This window comes from Sander vitreus, chromosome 2, assembly GCF_031162955.1.
Source record: "Sander vitreus isolate 19-12246 chromosome 2, sanVit1, whole genome shotgun sequence".
NCBI classification, from domain to species: Eukaryota; Metazoa; Chordata; class Actinopteri; order Perciformes; family Percidae; genus Sander; species Sander vitreus.
This window is the reverse complement of record NC_135856.1, coordinates 13519402-13540862: the sequence shown is the minus strand read 5'-3', so window position 1 is coordinate 13540862 and position 21461 is coordinate 13519402. Positions and strand designations below refer to the sequence as shown.

The 21461-nt window shown below is 38.9% G+C and overlaps 1 protein-coding gene across 1 annotated transcript; it reads right to left on the bottom strand.

Moving 5' to 3' along the window:
- Positions 1–646: 646 nt before the first annotated feature.
- Positions 647–21176, bottom strand: cplx2a (complexin 2a). The gene is made up of 4 exons (XM_078279099.1): positions 20965–21176; positions 19455–19539; positions 4197–4375; positions 647–2323 (listed from the first exon to the last, which is right to left on the bottom strand). Exons 2-4 carry the CDS (start codon positions 19483–19485, stop codon positions 2132–2134), a joined length of 402 nt encoding a protein of 133 aa, XP_078135225.1. The 5' UTR covers positions 19486–19539; positions 20965–21176; the 3' UTR covers positions 647–2131.
- Between the last annotated feature and the right edge of the window lie 285 nt (positions 21177–21461).

Below are 21461 nucleotides of genomic sequence, written 5' to 3'. Positions count from 1 at the left end.
AGAGTACAAAACGCTTGTCTGAAGTGGCAAGAAAGAGGTTGGCTAGAGGTTACACCCTCTAACCTTTAAATAATCTGCTGGAATAATTTTCTTATCCAAAGATGGCAAAGTCATAACCTGCCCTACTCTGCCTCTGATTGGCTAGTATTAATGTTGCCTTCATTGGTTAGGTGTAGGCACGAGGAGTGATATTGGTCAGGGTAAGAATACCAGGATAAATCAATCAGAGGCAAAGTAGGGTCGGTTATGCCTGCATCAACCTAGGAAAAGAAATATATATACTGTATATGGAAACAAACTCAAATCTAGTGTCCAGGTCACACTCGGAAGTCACGGCTTGCGATAACATCACCGTTAAGGCTGTATTTTGACACATTTTTAAATGCAGTTGAAAGATTAAAGCCAAGATATTGTGCAATAAACATACTGCCTTAACTATTTTGTATGGTATTCTATGATTCAGTTGAAAAAGCAGAAAATCTTTATAACTTACAGATGCTTATTTGCTCTCCGTAGGAGAATTATATTATATTGAGTTACTAGATTGTATAATTGTTCATGCTATTTTGTCCATACCTGTTTCATGTTTTGAAGCCAACCACACATCACAAAAAGAGAAGATGACACATTTTTTAATGTCTGTGAACAAGGTTTTAAGTTTTTATTTAATCTCAGGCAGAAACATACATGATAATCCTTTATTGCTCAATGGCATTCCACTGTGGCTCATCCTCACATCTAAACCAACAATAAGTAGAACTGAATCAAGCATCACTTCACGTCTGGTTTTTGCTGTGCAACTAAATCAATAGCCATCAGTTGTGTGTGTGTATGTGTGTGTTGAGGAAGGGTGATCTCTTTCCCGCAAATCTTCACATGATGCAACATTCAGACTTGTAGTCCACTTTCAAGTTTACACTGCTTATTATAAATACACATTTCTTCTTTTTTTTTTAGAACATATTCATTCAGAATTCTCTCCCTAGTAGTAGTTCCTGATAGTAATAGTATATATTCTGTAAGTTCTGGTTTTATGGCTGAAAGCTTAAGGTTTTGGCTGTTGTATGAACGTTTACACGGTCATTCTTCATCGAGACAATGAGACAACAAAAAAGAAAACCCTGCAAACCTGTAAATGAAATTTCCTGAATAAATACATATTTTTTTCATTACTGAGATTATTAACGGTTATATCGACATGGTAGTGAAAATACACTCAAACTTAGGAGTTATTGCCTTAATATTTTTTGCATGATACAGAAGAGGATAAAAGGGGCGGGTTGTACATATTCACACAACAAACATGTCTAGACAAATGGCATGCAAGACATAAGAAGGAGACGCACTGAACAAGGGGTTTAGAAACCTTTTAAACACTACACTACATGAATGTTATTACACTAATGTGTAGGGGAGACAGACAATAGGTCTGACAGAGAATGTGTAACACTGTGTGCAAAAGGTTTTACATAAGTTTCAGACATGGTCGAACACAAAACAGTAGCTTTAGGAGCACACAGCAGTAGTCTTTAAATTTCCTTTTTAAAATATGGCTTAAGTTATCACGTAATTTTTTTATTTATTTTAGAGACAGACACACAGTTAGTATACTACTTTCATATAATATTTTATGATTGTTTGCCCACATTGAGGCTCGGAATTATTCATTTATTTATGTACAAATTGAGTGAACAGCGTGGTGGACAGGGATATTATTTTTCAGTGCTGCGAGAGCTCTGCAGAGGAGATAAAAGGGAGTTTAAAACGTCTTAGACTAGAAGGATAAACCATCTAACGTGTTTTTTGAGCCCCTCTGCTTGCTGTTAGTTCCATTAGTGTAACATAGCTAACGTTAACGTCAGTCAAGCTAACGTCCACCTGTTCGTCGGGTCAGCCTAGCTTAGTCTAATGGCTGCAGTCCACACTGCTGGTTCACATCTGATTCATTTCCCCACCATAAAACTTAGATTTGTCCAAAGTACAACAAAACACCACGCCAAATTAATCTTCATTTTATGTACTTGCAATGTCCATGTGTCATGTGGATGGAAAAAAACCTGATTTAAGCCAACCTTGTGAATGTAGTCTATGAACTAAGCTAGATAACGTTAGCATTAGCTAGCGAGCTAGCCTACTTCTTCAGCATGTCTTGCAGTGGGCCTGGCAGGTATTTCATCATTGTGTCCATGATGCTTTCCTCTTCCTCCTCGTCACCGCAGCCGGCCGGCACCAGCTTCTTGGGTCGAGTCAAGCTGCCCTCTGCAGCCTCCTCCACAGCAGCTGCAGCCTCAGCCTCGGCCTCCTCACGCTTTTTCAAGCCATACTGTTGGTCATCGAACACAGAAATAGAAATATGTGGAAGTTAGAAGTGTGAAGGGTGCAAAGGAAATGCAGGTAAAGAAAAAAACACCATAATTACAGGATTTTACTCAACACGAATTTTAAGATTAGTGTTTTCTTTGAAGCTGTCAGATATTTGGAAGTTATTTCTTTGTGTGTGTGTGTGTGTGTGTGTGTGTGTGAGAGAGAGAGATAATGCATTTGCTTGGAAAACTGGCACTTCTGCATATTAAGGTATGCTCCAAGTCGGATATATTGGCGGTTTCAGGAAAATCCGCCACTCAGATGGTGATGTGAGTTGGTAACTTGTAATTATGATAACTCCATTATATCATGAATGCAACATGCGCATGTACTTCTACTCATTCATCCTACAGAACATTGAGATTCACCCTTCCCATGGAGCCTTTTCCTGTTTTCGTGTTTTGAGCAGCTGCAAACCCTTCATCTTTCTATTTATCTTGTTCCTGTGTGTCTTTGAGCAAAGCTTTGGAATATGTCACAAACAGAGTAGATGTCTTGGGTGCTGCTTTTGAGTGTTCACACTATGACAGTGCATGTCAAAACTCGTGATATGTATTTTGTTTGAAAGGCACGCAACAAAAATAACAATTGCTTTGAAAACTGTTGCCACCAAAACTGTTAATAATAATGTCATTCAATTTCTGGATGAAAAAACTGGATGAAACAGCTCTACACCTGACACAATCTGCTGTCATCTGTCTCTAGTCTGAACATGTGTAAAAATACAGACTTCAGCTATAATATGGACGCATCTTGCAGTATCTGGTTGTGGAGGACGCTGACAAAAACCTTTCCGGTAACGAGCACTTTGGGATTTGTTCCTCCCCCTCTTTGTTCTCCTACGGGAGAACTTAAGAAGAATAGAGGAGGTGAGGACCCAGGGGAAGGGTGCCGCTTTTCATCCTGCTGATACACAGTATTCCCCTCAGACCTGCCCCACCCACAGACTGCCTGTCTTTCACACTGCCTCTGCAATCAGGTGGTTACACTGCAGCCCTTACCATCACAGCAGCCCCACAGCCTCACATTTCTGGAGAGGGGAACTCAAAGCAAACATACTAACTGTAGACTAAAATACACATTATACTAATGCTGATTCAGAATGCAAAGACATTACTCTATATCGTGTTTTAGTAAGATTACAATGCGTAAACATGCTAAAGAAGAACATACCTGGACAATGGCTTCAGAATTAATACATATCACATTGCATATTTAATATCCTGTTGTTACAGTTGTTCCTAAAGCATTGGAACAGATTACTGAACAATAACTTATATGGCAGTTTGCATTTCTCTGATCCACCCATTTCTTAGGTCTTCATAAAAAAAAATCTAATTTACTCGTATTAATCACGGCTCCTTTTCTTCATCTACTGCTTTCCACTTCTCTCAGTTGTGTATAGCTCCTTCCTGATCCTCCACTGATCTATTTTGAAATTACATTAAAGCAAACAAAAATAGTCTGATGATAGTCTTTTTCAAACACAGGTCTGTTATACAAAAAAAGGGTTTTGTTGTCATGCCGCCAAGATGAGAAGCCTTCAGAATCTACTTAAACTTGAAAAGACAGGATGGCATCCAAAAATCATCAAAACGTCTTACATCTGTGACACTATTTTACAATGGTTTTTGCTTTTGCTTGTCTGTTTTTTTTCTCTTCAGTTTGGTGTTCACATTTCTGTTAAAAAACAACATTTTATTTGTATTGGTGGCTGTTTTCCTGACTATGAGACACTGACTGACTTTGTTCCTTGTGTTTGGTTATTGACAACTTATTACAATTACTCATCACGTTATTAGACAGCATATTGTCTGTTATTGTCATAATACCTTATCCCGGATGCCTTGCCTCATGCTTTCCCTCTCAGCCTCCATCTTGGCATATTTGGCCTTCCTCTCCTCCTCTTGCTGCCTCAGCGCCTCCTGTCGCTCCTCCTCTTTCTTGTCTGCGTCAGGGTCCTCCTCCTTCTCCTCCCCACCCAGCATCTTGCCCACATCAGGAGGACCTCCTGTAAAAGGGAGAGAGGGAAAAAAACAGAAAAATATGAGACACAATGACAGCTCCAACAGGCCTCTAAAACGGAGACGTCAAACTACTACATTATTCTGTAAGATGCAGAAGAGAAGTCAGGCAGACACATGACAAGGTACATAAACTTCTGGGAAATAGAGATGAATTTACAGACATCAGGTGAAGCCATAAAAAGCTGCTGTTATATTGTGCCAATATCCAATATTGTTTGATGTCAAGTTTAATAACATTGTTCCTTAGCTTTCCAAGGGAATTGTGAGATTTATTGTTTCCCGCAGGACTGTATTCTTGTCAGGGCGGAGAAGCCTTTTAAAATACCATTTAGACTGTCAGGGGGCACTTGTTGTCTTTTACTGTTAGTTTATAGACAGGAAAACCCATGTCAAGCACATATTCCAAATGGCTGAACTCACTCAGCCCCATTCGTAGTACAGAGAAAATCTGTGTTTTTATGTTTATAAGTCTCATTGCTCTAATATTAACATATACTATGTTCTTTATTTGTATCCTACTACTACCTTCAACTTCAACAACACCAGTTCCCCGTGAATCATTTTTATAAAAACTGGTGTGTTGTATTATATATATATATATTTTTTTTTATTTTTTATTTTTTTATTTTATTTTTTTATTTTTTTTCCTTTTTCAGTTTTAGTCATTTGGATGCATTGGTAGGACAGTTACACATTTACAGTTACATTACATAATAATCATCATTAATAAAAGGTAAATTAATAGTTTATTCAACTTTAGTTATTAGTTATTTTACTGTTAACAAACAATGAAATTATGATTTGACTTTATTATGATAAGTTTACTTTAAGTTTACATGATAAGTTTACATTATTAGTAATGTTATAATTTATGTTATTGTATCATTAGTTTAGTGTAATATAAAATTAGTTAATACATTTAGATAGTTATTAAAACGTCAATGATTAGTAATTGTTTTGTAAACCATCTATGTACTATATTTATAAGTTGCAACTGATGGTTGTAATAATTAGTTAAGGATTAATAAGTGGTTTATAAAGCATCAGGTAATCTACATTTGGCCCCATTTTTCGGTGATCTATAAAAGAGATGACTTATAACTAGATGATTATTTGTGCACTGATAATAGTTAGATAATAATTTGTCATGGTGTTGTTGGTGCATGTCACACATTCTCTAAATATGAGAAGGATAAAAAGAATATAAACAATATAAGTATAAACATACACACACAGTATGTATTAATAAAGATAAAAATAGAATGTAAAATAAAATAATAAAATAAGTTAAACAGTAATAATTATCATACATGTAATCCTTTTGTACATCTGCTACCTTTTAGCTACTTCATTTTGCACAATCTGGAGACGGCAAAGCATTTTTTGCACATTGTGTTTGTACAGTTGCGAATGTGACAAATCAAATTTGAATTTGATGTTTAAACACAAATATTGGACTTAACATTTGTCGATGCCTCCTCCACTGTTGACAGACTGATTGGAAACACTCCATGCTGGGTACAAGCCCAGTGTCCCCTCCACTAGTGCCATAGCCAAGTTTTAATGACTATGAGAAATATTGACCATCATGAGTCTGCATTCCCCCGTGCGGCTCAACTCCAACCCTCCTGGAAAGTTTTGACTTGCAACCACCAGGTTTTATTTCACATTTTATGTATTCCTTTCAGTTAAAATGTGTTTTCTGGCTATTTATTTCCATACAAGATCTAAATGCTCTTTCAAAGACCTCTCTACAATGAATATAATTCTGATTACAATAACACACAAAGTACACATGGTGATGAATTAAATTGAAACAAAGAGATTGTTATTTAGACTATCATTTCATTCTTTAATTGTTAAACCCCCTACATTTTCACAAGCAATACATGACCTTGGTGTCCCCAATGGTAGTTACAGCCCTAATGGTTCCCTAACTGGAGAAAAAAGGATGTGAGAAAATAAACAGTAGGAATATGAGCTTTGCCTATTACATTACACAACAAGGCACAAGTCCTGGAATATGTCTTACGCAAGCCTTCTTACTGTCGCTGTAGGAGTTGTAAATCCCATAAAATAATGTCTTGCGATACCAAAGCATGAAAATGCTGAGCTTCAACGGAACAGAAAAGGAAAAGATGAGGAGAAAAGCCAAAGGTCTGAAGGATGTGGACAAAGGAAGGAGCAGATAAGTAGTGAGGGGGAGGAGGAGGAGGAGGAGGAGGAGGAGAAGGGGAAAAAAGAGAGAAGACGTAATAAGGACAAGGGAGAAAAGGAGTCCGTATACTGCTGAATGTAGTGACAAAACAAGACATATTTAGGAAAAACAAGGAGAGCATAAGGAGCGGGAGAGAATCTGTCAGAAACTGTTGAGTCCAATTATGTGCTGTTCCAGTTAGTGGGATTACCCAGCAGTTTCTGTGGGACCAGAAAGAGAGGGAGGTTGTGTGACAGTTGAAAAGATGAAGGGAGGGAAGGTGGGGGGGGGGGAAGAGTGATGAAGAAAGAGAAGAAATAAAGGGAAAGTTAAGTCAGAAGGAGGAGGAAGAGGAAAAGGATGAGAGGCAGGCAAAGGGCATCTGAGGAGAGAAAGAAAGACAGAGTACTCCTTTAGTCTGCAGCTGCCCCCGGGATCATTCGTTTTGACTCATCAGCATAAAGCAAAAAACAAACTGCAGCAAAATGTGGAGGGATAAAAGACAGGAGAGACAGAGGAGAGGATAAAGTGGAAAGGGATGCGTGCAAGACCAATGAAGGAGAAAAGGGAAGGGTAGAAAAAGAAGTAAAAACATCAGGAAACCTGCAGGCTATGAAAAGTGAATGATGTTTATTTTAGGAGCTCTCTGAGAAAGCTCCTAAAATAAACGTATGAACGAATGAACCAACTCCTAATAATGGCGTAATGGTAGTAGATGGAAACGCGCATTAACTTGCATTTTCTTTTGATAACCTTCTGGAAATTTGGTTAAAATGTATTCTACATTAACGCAAATATATAGTTGAAAATGAAGATATTTGATTGGACTGTCCATCTACATAGACAGAGAACTAATTATTTAATTAGTTATTGGATTAATGTAAAAAATGGGGGCACCATTGTGAGACATTTCAGTCGGACTAACATGCACAATCCATATGGACACCAACCAAAGAACTCGGACAGCATGATAGTCATGGCTGCAGAGACAAAGAAGATGGTCCCCAACAGAGACTTCGAATGTATCAACGATCAGTGCTGTTTACACCACTGTACAGACCACATTGTTTAATGCACAGGTGTTCTCTGGGAGTTGCAGAACACACGTCAGCAATGAGTGCTCGGCACCAAAGATGGAAACGGAATAAATAATTAAATAAAACAATAGATCAGTCACATAAATGAGCCACTTGGATTTAAAGTGCTCATATTATGCTAATTTTCAGGTTCATAATTGTATTTAGAGGTTGGACCAGAATAGGTTTATGTGGTTTAATTTTCAGAAAACACCATATATTTATTGTATTGCACATTGCTGCAGCTCCTCTTTTCACCCTGTGTGTTGAGCTCTCTGTTTTAGCTACAGAGTGAGGCATCACACTTCTGTACCATCTTTGTTGGGAGTCGCACATGCGCAGTAAGCACTGCTAGCTAGTCAGTTGCAGAGAGTAAAGGAGTGCCACACTAGCAGCTAGGCGAGCATTATAACGTGTTACAAAGTGACGCACGTTCGTCACGGAAGTAAAGGCTGGACTACAACAGAGCTGTTTGGAGCAGTATGTGAACAGTGTTTTCTGTTGGAGATGGTAAGACCCTTTGCGTTGGACTTTGGGCTTTTTCACTTTGTAAACCTATAACGTGCACAAAAAAGATATAGAACACAATAAAGGAAAGGGAAAAAGCCAAAAGGCACAATATGAGCACTTTCAGTGAAAGAGACAGGTGAGACAGAAATTCAGATAGAACTCCAAAGTAAGGTATTGCTTAGTCTCGCATTGCTAGACCTATCTCCACAGCGCTGCAAACGGCATTTGATGAACAGCACAGAAAATCTGACATAGCAATATCTGCACGACTATGATGCACATCTTCTCTTACTAGTGTGTGTATGGGTGAGAGAGGAAGATAGTGAGGAAGAGAGGGATGCATAGAGCTAAAGAGTAGTTACAGTGAGTGTCCCTATATGAACATGTGGATATAAATAATTGCTTAGTTCCATTTTAGGCTCTCATGCATCTTGTGTGGTTGAGCAGTTCCTTCTTATGTGTGTTTGAATGTGCATATTACAGTATGTGTATGTGTATGTATGTGCATGTCCATGTATAAGCATGTGTGGATGCATACTATCTGGTGTGACTATACTTTATTTACAATACAAATGGTATTTGAGATATCACAGTTAAAGTGTTACTCTGAACTTCTCGCCATACATACATATACTTTATAGAGTATGTTTCATCTTAATTGCGTTGCTAGGAAACAGCTTGGATCCAAGTTTATTTCCTGTCAGCTGCTGATATACGCAAACACTGCCGCAGGGATTTAAATTGGACCAATTAAGAATCAGTGTTTGCAGCTGAGAAACGATATTCATTGATACACTCTTCCTTTGACTTATGATTCAGTCAGCAAAACAACGAGAGTGCACATACTGTATAAAATTAAACTTAATGTTTACAGGCATCTATCCTCAGAATTGTCAATATATCTCAGAATATCCCAGATGTATCCAGATCTCACAGAGCCAGTGTAAGAGCTTATCTGACTGCAAACAGGATTCAGGATCAGTTTATGATCTGGGTACCTGAGTATCTTCAATACAGTCCATGTACACACCGCTATTGAATTCTATAAGTGGCAATGACTCACAACCAGCTAAGCCTCATTGTCAAAAGATTCCCTTCTCATGCACAGCCCAGAAAAAAAGCCCTCCACTGCCTCGTCTAACTATAACTGTGCCAAACCAAAACAAACCTGGTCTTGTTTCACCAAATTTTATTAGCACATTCAGATCATCTTTGCTCAAAAAAAAAAGAAAAGATCCTATCCTGAGAGACAAAGCCCTGAGTTATATTGAGCTATGATCCCAGCTCATGCTTTGTGAGCCCATTTAGAGATACAGCAGTGTCCTTTCAAACCAGAATAATTCTATTAAGCTCTCAGGCATCCCATAAGCTGTGTCGAGCTATATTTTTGATAAAAGTGTCTCTACTACTTTATCCCTGCATACTCCATAAGGTTGTAGTAGTCGTCGGAAGGGCATTCAATATATAAGCTAATAAAAGCCTGTAATGGAAAGCTGACAGTTCAGCCTTCAGTCTCTTTTTACCATTTTTGTATAATGCACATTATATTAGATGAGTAAACATCAGCAAAGACAAAGAGGCACTTTGTAGAGAAATTCTATTCTACCATAACGCCCATAAAAAGCCAGTTGGCACGTATATTTGTATGGAATTTGACTTATAGACTAAATAAAATGCGATGTTTAGGTGTTGACTTGGAGGTCTGTACTGGTTATCCCACACATGAACACCACATGATAATGCCTGTCAAACATACTGATCATCTCCAAAATAATATCAGCTGATCCCTGTGTTAAAGACTTTTGTCTTCCTTGCCAAATTCAGCTTTTTAAGACGTTTTCCTGTGGCAACAATCTCCATCCAACTTTGCCAGTTGAGGTAAAGTTATACCGTGATTCTTTTCTCGATAAATGGATACTGCTTAGATAAAAAGGTGTCATCGCTCAATCCTTTCCTTCTGAAAGTTCTTTGCTAAATCTTTGTTAAATCCAAAGTCATGGGGGAAAGAAGGAAAGAAGACTAACCTTAGCTAACTCTCCCAGTGCTTAAACCTTTGACAGCATCAGATAACAGCACTTATCTACGCTTTTCCCACTCCAGGTTCTCAAGGCAAATCCCCTCTTTAAATCCAAAGCGTGGTGGGAAAGTGGATAAGTGTAAAGATCTAGGTTTGGCCTTCAGGACAGACATAATTGTCTCAACACAGCTCATTAAACAGCAGAAGAAATGTGGAAGGATGACAAATCGGTAAGGCAGAGAAAGTGTGCTCACTGTTGTTTCGCTGTATAATTGGTGGAAGTTATGCTTTGGGTCAGTTTAAATTTCCCTCAGGTGGAGCAGCTTTGCACAATGAATCAGGCAGGACAAAGTGAGGCAGTTTTATTTTACACTGGGACTTAAGTTAACAAACGAAAGTGTACCCTCTTGAGCCACAGTTTGATAAATATGTTTTTTTTTAAGTGAAAGTGTATTTGTTGTGCCAGATTTAATTTGCAACAAAATTGAATCTCTGAGTTTTAAGAGTATGTTACAATTATGTTTTTACACATTCAAGAAACCTAATTAGATTTGATAAGAGATTTCAAAGGATTTGAATCCAACCCTACTACAGTTCTTGTTGTGACCAGATAAACAAGGCATTATCATCTGCATACTGCAGCTCCATTAAGGATGTGGTGGAAAGTTTGGTGTTGGATTTGAGCGTCGCAAATAATATGTAACCAGCTGTAATCAAAATGACTAACCAGGTGGGAGCAATGTTGCATCCCTGTTTACACAATAAAAGGTTGGGATTCACCACTGCTACTGCTGCTGCTGACATGTGGTCATGACGATAATGAAGATGATTACTGTGATGTGAGTGTTTAGCAGATACCAAAAGTAATAACACATTTTTGGCTTTCAGAGCAGGTGCAAGACATTTATATATGTTTAAAAAAAAAATAATTATATTAAGGGAAAAGACACCTGCATGTTTCTAATACAAACAGCCTTTTCTCTCTCTTTCAGTCTCTCTCACTATTCGTGACTTGGATGGTTGAATGCATTATTTATAGGATGCTGCCATACTGTCAAACACACGTGCGTAGACACACACACTTTGCACTGTAGGATGAGCTCAAGGTCAATTTGATGAACTGAATTTGATTTGCTTGAGTAACGCACAAAAAAAAGATGGGGATGTGTGTGTGTGTGTGTGTGTGTGTGTGTGTGTGTGTGTGTCAGCCTGCCTGGTGTCAGCGGTGAAGACCTGATTTTCATGTCATATTAGAGTGCTACTAAATGTGATTATCTGTACTTTGTGGAGACGAGGTGAGGGAAGAACATCTCAAGGTGTCTTCTGTTTTCATTTCACCTCAAATCACAAAGCTTTGTCACACTTAACCACTGAAAATGTTACTCATTAGTGGAAAACTGATCTACTTGCTGACACATTGTTAGGTTTAAAAGAATTAAAAAAATAATTATTAAAAAAAAGGTGAAAGGTTTTGACAGCACATGGGAGCTGTAGTAGTTGAGTTCAAGACAAAAAAAAAACGGGATTATACCCTTGTTAAAATGGTGGGAAGTTTAGATTTTATTAGCAGGAACAGTTATACAGCTGGATGCTGTGTTTTTTGGCAAATGTTTCTGAAACAGGAGTAAATAGTTTTTGTTGGGGACTATTTTCAGCTCTGGATTAATACACATTTGATGCACTACTGAGTATAGCAGCAGGACAGTATGTGTGGGATTGACTCAGAGTAAATGAGTCCGTGTTCATGTAATGAAGGAGTATGTCGCCTAAAAGTGTGGCATATAACAATAGTTTTTCGACAGCAATTGAGGTCTGTGGGACAGAGTAAATATCAGGAGTAAGCTATATTGAGGCTTTGAATAAACAGGTTTATACGATCAGCCTTATTGGTTTTGTCAAACACATCCACTGCACTCAAAAACTACAATTTGGTGGGTCAGCTGCCTTTAAATATCATGTCAAAGTAGCGTTAGCTTGTTTGCTAATTTTTGTATGTAAACCATGCTAGGCAGTTATTGATAAATAATGCAAAAAATTGGGCATGGGGGTATTAACTCTAGTTCACTTGTCTTTTCTGCAGGTCGCAGCAGTGACAAGCTTTTCAAAAATGCTTTTCACAAGCACATCATTTTTGCATCGTTTTGCAAAACAAAACAAAAAAACTAAACATTTTGGACCGTTTTCACTTTTTGAATGATGGCTGCATTCCACTTAGGAGGGGCTCTGGTATTGTGCATGCTGAATCACTGAAATAGCTTACTGGGACACTTGATGGAATTGAGCCATCGTTAAGGTTATCAATTTCAAGTCAAAAATGTCTGCTGTGAAAAAGGTCCATTGCCTAAAAGCTTTAGTCAGGACAAGGCCACTCACTGTCATTAGCTTTTAAGGTATCCACAGCACAGTAACAAACCAAGTTTCTTATCCAGAGAGCACCGACATTTTAGCACTTCTGGTGTCAGCCTAGAGACAATGAGTCAACTGTCCAAAATGAAAACTGTCTCCCCTCCTTATTCAAGTCAAGTACATGTTACTTAAAATGTAGCCCAAAACAAAAAGCACAAATTTGCCTTAAAGTGCTTATATTGTGCTTTTTGGCTTTTCCCCTTTCCTTTATTGTGTTCTATATCTTTTTGTGCACATTATAGGTTTACAAAGTGAAAAAGCCCACCCCAAAGGGACTTACCATCTTCCAGAGAAAGCACTGTTCACAAACTGTTCCAAACAGCTCTATTGTAGTCCAGCCTTTACTTCCGTGACGAACGTGCGTCACTTTGTAACACATGTTATAATGATCGCCTAGCTGCTAGCATGGCACAACCTCATGCTCTGCAACTGAAACGCTAGCAGTACTTACTGTGCAACAAAGATGGTACAGAAGTGTGATGCCTCACTCTGTAGCTAAAACAGAGAGCTCAAGACACAGGGTGAAAAGGGGAACAAATATATGGTGTTTTCTGAAAATTAAACCACATAAACCTATTCTGGTGCAACCTCTAAATACAATTATGAACCTGAAAATGAGCATAATATGAGCACTTTAATGTGCCCATATTATGAAAAAATCACTTTTTCTGGGTTTTTTGGTGTTATGTTGTGTCCCTGATGCTACCACACGCATACAAACTTGAAAAAAAAACATCCATGCTGTTTTGAGTGAGATACGGGTTTCTGAATCACTAGCCGAAACAAGGTGGCTAACCATAGCATACTAGCGCTAGCATGCTAGCTCGTTCTGAATGGCAAAGCACTGCTACAACACACACTAGTTCACCATAATCTACAAAATAACTACTTACATGTCCCTATTCTGCAGGTATTCCACGCAAAGTTGGAAGTGTGCCCTCGTTTACAAGAAGTCTCCCGTCTAATCCTGCCTTGTACAACTGAAGTTGTAGAAACAAACAGCTAGCTAGATGATGTGATCCTTACCTTGCTGTTATATAAAGATGTTATAGCAGTGAGAGGTCTCACTCTGTAGCTAAAACAGAGACCTGCAGAAAACAGGAGCTGCAGCAATGTGCAGTACAACAAAAATATGGTGTTTTTTGAAAATTAAACCATGTAAACCTATTCTGGTACAACCTCAAAATACAATTATGAACCTGAAAATGAGCATAATATGGCCACTTTAAAGTGGTTTTACAGCCTGTATCCTTACACCACCATTCATGATATGGATAAGAAATTCTAAAAAGAAACCTGCTTACAGTAAATAGCTTATTCAAAGAAGCTTCATACATCGCTTTTAAACATCATCAAATTATTGTCTAATTCAATGTTACATTTTAGTACAACTACCATGAACAAAAAATAATTGGTAGTTTTCATCTGACACAAATGAAACAGTTGGTTAAAACATTAAAATCATAATTCCTTTAAACTCCATTGCACCTCACATTGCAATAGATTCATCTTTGGTGTTGTAAATCAATCCAATAGATATCTTACAAAACTGGACAAAGTACATAAATATAAACGTCTGTGTAAAGGCAAGCAGAGCCTGGTATTAAAGTTATGCCTCGAAATGCATCTGTTACTGATTTATTGATGTACATTTAATAGCTAATGTTTGCCAGACTCTCTTTATTCCTGTAGAATCAGAATCAGCTTTAATAGCCAAGTAAGTGAACACACAGGGAATTTGACTCCGGATTTTTGTGCTCTCAATGCACATACACCGAAAAGACATATGTCTAACATTTGACTATTATGTACAGATATGAGTTTATTATTATTATTATTATTATTATTATTATTATTTTTGTAGCAGATTCCAATTTGGCAGACCACACATTTCACAATTGACATCATTGAGACATGAAAAGTTAAATATTTCTTATTGTTGGAATTAAACCTTACCATTCACTTATTGGCTGTGTAGCGCAGACTTTTCTGCTGATATAGTCAAGGTTTAACTGCTTCCTGAGGCCTTCAGAGTTTGATGGAGCTCCACACCTTGGGGCTAATGTCTACCTCACTTAACAGCCCCCTATTCTGTCAAACATCCGCTTTTAGGAGTTGGAAAGTGCCGAGTCAGCGCTGCAGCTCTCAGGACCAGAAGCAATCAATGCACAAGTAAGAATTTAAGATAAGGTGCAAAAGCTGTGTGAGGGTCTGTTTCATGGCTCCCAAATAACAACACTGCTGGATTGTTAATCCCAATTGTAAAATGAAGCAGCACGTAATCACCTTTGTTTATAGGCTGAGGATTTTAAAGCTAATTTTACAGCTTTCATAGATATGGTGGCGACTTACAAAATGTAACATAGGGAGCCAAAGGTGGAGCACATTTTAATTTCAAAATTACTTCATCGACAAGTTAAGTCAATTATTTAGTGGTTACATATGAGAGGTATAAGCTGCATCAGCTGTAATAAGTCTGGATCCCTCTGTTCTTTTGGGCTAGATGGGTCTTATTACAAAGGGCCCGTTTGTGAGATATTATTATATATTATATTATTATTACTACTGTGCCTGTTGTTCATGAGGTTAAACGGGGGGGTTAAACATTGATGTTAAGAAGTGAATACAATGTTCCAATATGGAGCATACACTGAAAGGTTGTCCACATTTTTGGCTCATGTAGTCTACTCTGCACACAAGATATGTAATACTTAGACTGACTTAAAACACATCCATGTCCACTGACCTACTGTAAAATTGGCTATGCAAGAAGACAATCCATGAAAGCTCATGTTATCTCTATCGTTTGGTATGTGTGGATTAAGAATATGAAAAATAGGCATGACTATCTTTCTGTCTTCCACACTGCTGCCTTAAGCTCAGCAAGCCTTATAGGTCACGAGTAAGTTTAAACTTTGCTTTTCATTTCTGATCCTTAGGTACACAATAAGACCATTAAGTCCAATATACTGTTTATTAAGTGTAAGTTGACATCAGTTTTTATTGTCTCTTATACAGCTGACCACATCCCTCATAAACTTTATTAAGAAGTTCATAGTGACAAGTTTTACCATCGCAATTTGTACCAGAATTGCGTGTAATCAAGTAGCCCATTTAGGTTAATGAGTTTACAGTGAAACAGCAAAGACTAAAGCTCTCGTAAAAACAGCAGCCAGGTATATAACTTCCAAAGAATTATTGACTAAAACTTTAATTTTCACAAGTTTTAGATTAAACTTCTTGTTGTGTTGTCAACACAACAGTAATAGGTGGTCCCATGTATTGGGAAAAGGACAATTTGCAAAGACTTTGTATAAGATAATGCAGCAGGAATATGGAGCTAGCATGGCTACTGCAGAAAAGAACATCCAACAAACATCTGAGCTGTGCATCTATGCAGCTCTGGATATGAGAGCTGCTGAATCACTGCAGTTAAACATCACTCTATTTTCTTCCAAGTATCTGCAACCCAAAGAAGCCTTGGAGGATTAGTTAATGCACTGGCAGCATCATCTCTTCACGGAAACTCATCCACGCACTCATCATCACTTAACATACTCTGCAAAACACTCAGTGACGGTCTCGCAAATCCACATCCAAACAGAAGCAGAACAATCACAGGATGGAAAAGAGCAAGGTGACAACAGGCCATACGATCTGAGCCCTCGTAGTTTCAGAGTGACAAAACATGGTTTGATTTATTCAGGTTCTAATCTCTCAAGAAGGTTGTATAAATAATTCCAATAAAGTTGTTGAAAGCGAGGTTCATTTTCAAAATCAGTTTTTTTAACAAGACAGGAGACACACATGCAGTACTGTTTATAGTACAACACGTGTCTGTCTACATAAGCAGACATGTTCACACATGGTTAAGCTTTAGAATCTAGAGCCACACTGACGATTCCGTGAGGCTATATATGCACGGCACTGCTTTGAGCCAAATGCTTATGCCCACTAGGCAATTTGTTAATTATAAACTTTAAAAAAAACAACATTTATTTTCCAAGCGTGGTTTATTGTCTGCAGTAAGCTAGTGAGTGTAACGTTAAACACAGAGACATGGCGTGAAAATGCCATGGTTTTGGTTGTGTCCCCCTAGGGTGAAAACCCTGCAGTCAAGGGGGGGGAGATACAGCTTATTACGCCAGGCAAGATAAAGACACAGATGAAAAAATTGCTGCTGGACTATTCTCCATCGTACCGTACGCCCACCCATCCAGCCCAACCTCCTCCCTATGCGGCCAGCTATGATCCTATACAGCAGCAGTCAATGACAGCAAAAACAAAACATGGAAATCATACGAAATACAGTGCTTAACTTTTTGTAGCTTTTCGGACATATGGTTCATAAGAACAGGCTGCAGAATGTATGGTGTAGCCAGACCTTAATCCAGCAATGACACAGCGCAATGGAGCTAGGTCTGGCAATGCGAGACTACATCCCCCTTCAAATTGCTACTGCTAATGCCAGTATGCTAACATGCTCACAATGACTAAGCTAACGTACTGATGTTTGGGTATATAGTTTACTATATTAACCATCTTACTTTAGTGTGTTAACATGCTAACATTTGCTAATCAACACTAATGTTGATGGGAATGTCAATTAGTTTTGTAGAAATTTTGCCCTGATAAAGGCGCTAGATGAAATATCAAGGGTTCACCAAAGTTATTAGAATTTATGCTGAGGGAGACATGACTGTGGGTACCAAATTTTACAGAAATCCATCCCAATGTTATTGAGATATTTCATTCAAAACCAAAAATGTCAACCTCATGAGGAAAAGTCAAGGGGTCTCCAAAGTTAGTAGGATCCATCCTCTGGGGAGCAAAAATTTCATGACAGTTAATATGATGTCGGTGGGACGACCAACCAACAATGCCATCCCTAGAGCTACGCTGTTTATTAGCGTGGCGGATAAAAATGGTGGTATCTCTATTTGCAAGTTAGAAGTAGGGGAACCATATTAATCCTTAATTTCTTTGCCTTATTTGATAGATGACAGTGAAGCCAGACAGGAAATGTGGAAAGGAAGAGTCAGAAAGAAACGTCCTCAGCCAGAATCAAACCGAGGACGTTTCATTGTACGCAGATTAGACCACTAAACCAGCCACACCCAATAATGCAGCTTAATTGATTAAAAAGAAAATCACTAATATTGATGTATTGATTTACTGGCACCGACCGTCAGATTGCTAGCCAGGCTTATTGATTAGCTGGCTAATTGGTTTATTTCATTATCTGATTCCCCCCCCCACCCTTCACAGGCAGCTTCAAAAGTCCAGTGCACTGTCAGCATTTTTGCAGACATAGTGAAAAGAGGTCACCGTGTCCCCGTCAGGAAACATAGACCAGAACCAAAGACAGCTTGCACTGACAGCAGAATAATCACCCTGATAGGCATACAGTTTGATTATTATACAGACACTCCCACACACGTCAAACTTTCTCTTTTTGCACCCTTTCTTAGTATCTTATCTTTCTCACACACAAAAAAATCTATACCCTAAAGTAGGCCTGTGCAGCCTCAATAATTAATCTCCCCTGGAGAAGCAGTAGCACACACTCTGTCCTATACAATATCTATAAAACATCTCTCCAGCACAGGCAGGGTACAGACGCACACACAGGCAAACACCCACACTGTCAAATCTATTCCCAAAGTCCGCAGGCAGAGAGCAGCCCGACCTCTGCTAAGTAAAAAACAGCATCCAATGCAATGCAGTTGACTTAAGAATTCATAGCGCAGACACGAAGCACAGCAGCTATGCAGAACGAGGCAGTGCCGGCATCCTCTGCATCCCAATGAGGAGCAGAGGCTCAACTCTACATCCCAACTGTAACTGCCTAACACCTCTGTAACATTGACAACAACAGCTCAGTATCCTGCATGACTGACCAGTATGTGTGCGTCTGCTGCATTACAACGACTGGTGCCACTTTTTTGCCTTTCCCCTTGAAGCCCTAGCTGACAAGGAGGATGAATTACAGGGCCATAAGGAGGACTAATTAGGGGGCAAATAATAGCTAAGATAATATTCTAAAGGATAATACCTGAAGGCTTTAAAGGACAAAAGTCTTGTGAAAAGAATGTTAGTCATAGTTCTTGGCAAAATAGCACTTCTCTATTTCTCTTGCCCGAAAAGACGGCAACAGTTGGCATTGAAAAGCATCTCAACTCTAATTTTGTTTTTTAAATTCCACTGAATATACCTAAAAATGTATGAAGATCAAGCCAAAAATAAGGCTAATGCTGGTTACATTTTGGACATTTTTCACTTGACAGATACATCATTAGTATCTGACTAGACCTACTACTGCAGCTATTGTCCCATTTTTCTGAAGCATTCCTAACCTCGTTTCCAGAAACTTGATACGCTTTTAGGGAATCACCGGTCGAAAAAAACACTGTTTCTACAATAGCTGAAATGCAAAGCATGAACAGGTTTTTATAATTGTAATCATGTCATTCAAGATTAACTTTACTGTCATTAATACCATCACAAGGCAAGTGCACAGCAGAATATGGTTACAGTATAACAGTCTGGTGTTGTGAAGGACTTGACCAACAGGATGTCATGTCCTGCCCTGAGAGGTTTTTAAAAGATGGATGCAGATAGAAAGAAAAAAAAGAAAGAAAGAAAGAAAGAAAGAAAGAAAGAAAGAAAGAAAGAAAGAGGGAATGCGTAGCTTTGAAGTCAGGAGATTGGTGCAGGATGGATTATCTCAGCCCAGTATCCCCATAACTACCAGGCCAGTACTAGTACAGTACTGCTACTATTGCTGCTGACCAACCCTTTAAATCCTTTACACTGCAGTGCTGTTAAATCAAACTCCAGCCAGGCAGACTACTCACCTCCCATCGCAGCTTTCATTACAAAATTCATGATGAAGCAGTTCTGTGTTCTCTTCCTTCAGTGGTCACGTAATCGGGGACAGACCTGCAGCCAGGGACAAAATACACAAGCTATGACTGCATGAATACCACTGTTAGGACATACAGTTTTACTCCCCTGGTTTTCTTAAGTGTTTGATGGGATGGGGGAGGATGATGATGATGATGATGAGGCGAACAAGAAATGACCTCCAGAAGGAGATCCCTGTTTGGCAAAGGACGAAGACGCTCTTCCCCTTTTACAATAATCACAATATCTTCATATACATTAGATCATCACTTTAACTCCTGAGAAGTATGAATTTACATCTTCAACAGCCTCAAAATGTGAACAACTCGAAGGAACAAAAAGGGTGATTAAACTGGGTTAAGATGGCTTTACCCTCCAATACAACACTGTGTCCTGAGTTTCGTCGAGGCACCTGCGCCCTCAATTTACAACCAACACTTCATCTTGTGTGGATTTATGCTTACGCTGCCTGGCTGCCTGTCATGGAAATAACTCCCAGAATTAAATAAATAAATAAAAAAGCAGAGGCAGAGGTCAGAGATGAGCAAGTAGGCATGATTTATGTCAGTACATGGGCCTTGGAGAACATCACTGCAAGGGCATTACATGACAGAGAAAATAATGATTGCTTCAAGGTCTTACACTTCTCATTCCTGAGTTTTTATTTGGCATTTTATTCCCTATCATATGACCCGATAGTACTTGTCTTGGGATTTAAAGTGAATCATAGTCATTTCATAATAACCTTACATGAAAACTGCTGTTTCTATAATTATTATATATTATTATAATAATTGCTGCTGGGACTTTGTGTCCAAGGTAGCTACACAGTTGTGAGTTTACAGACCGTAGGTGCTTTATGGTCATTTTAGCTCAAGACCGACTTTAAGGTGACCTTTTGTACTTTTTTTTTTTTTTTTTTTTACAATCTTTTTTACGACATTACCCCACGGGTAGTTTTGCTGCATTTTACAGCATCCCTCTGCCATTGCTGCACAGCAGACTATAGCAGGGGAATAATCCTCCTGAAAAACTTGCTGCACTCATTATTCTATCACTGCTTCGTCCTCGAGTCATTTTCATTCGCCCCAAAGTCGAATCTGCACTAGCTGGGCGACCTGAAATCATTTCCTGGTTTCCTTCTTCTTCATCACTCTCTGCAGCAGCGCAGCTGCATCAGTTTTCCCCTCACATGAACCCATTCAGTATTCACTCACATCTCCTGGTGCGGTGCAGCATTTAGGCACAATTACAGTAACGTACAGTACGTAGCCTACTCCCTGTTAAATTACTGCACCCACAAGCTTAGATATCCCATAGAAGACAATACGTTACATGCACATCGTGAAAGCATCAGCTTCTTTTACCCCGCGCACAAACCACCAATCACCATCCGGTCCCGTACAGTAAAAGCCACACACACGCACATCCCTTGTCTTTGGTTGTTCGGGCTTCGTTTACCTTGTTTTGAGCCTTATCCAAGTATTTTTCCCTCCAAAAATAAAAGCCTCGTCGCAGTGTTATAACCAGCCTCCGTTTCTGCTTCGGCGGGGAGAAAGAAAACACAAGTTGTGCGTCTTAAAGGGGGGGTTTTGTGTTTTCCTGTGCGGCTCTCAGTTTGCAGACATGCCGGTTGTGTCAGTCAGGCTGCAGCAGCGGAGGAAGAAGAGAGTATATTCCTGCAGGACGAGATGAGAGCATGCAGAGGGAGAGAAGGCGAGGGAGGGAGGGAGGGAGGGAGCACATAAATGTACTATCTCCCAAGTGAAGGATCCATTTTATTTTCACAATCTCAACAGAAAAGAAACGTTAAAAAGCACATCAGAAGTGTAACTCGTGTAAATGCTTGGAATCATAACCGAAGACAACATGTAAGATTAACATCCAATCTGCGTTATCATAAGATTTGCCTTCATGTCCCCACAGTTCTTAATTTATTAGTTCTCGGTTCATTAAGC

Coding starts and splice junctions, on each gene's coding strand:
- cplx2a (XM_078279099.1), bottom strand. CDS start 19,485: ATGAATTTTGTAATGAAAGCTGCGATGGGAG. Junction 4,376..19,454: donor AATGAAAGCTGCGATGGGAG/GTGAGTAGTCTG, acceptor TCCCTTTTACAG/GAGGTCCTCCTGATGTGGGC. Junction 2,324..4,196: donor GGCAAGGCATCCGGGATAAG/GTATTATGACAA, acceptor GATGACCAACAG/TATGGCTTGAAAAAGCGTGA.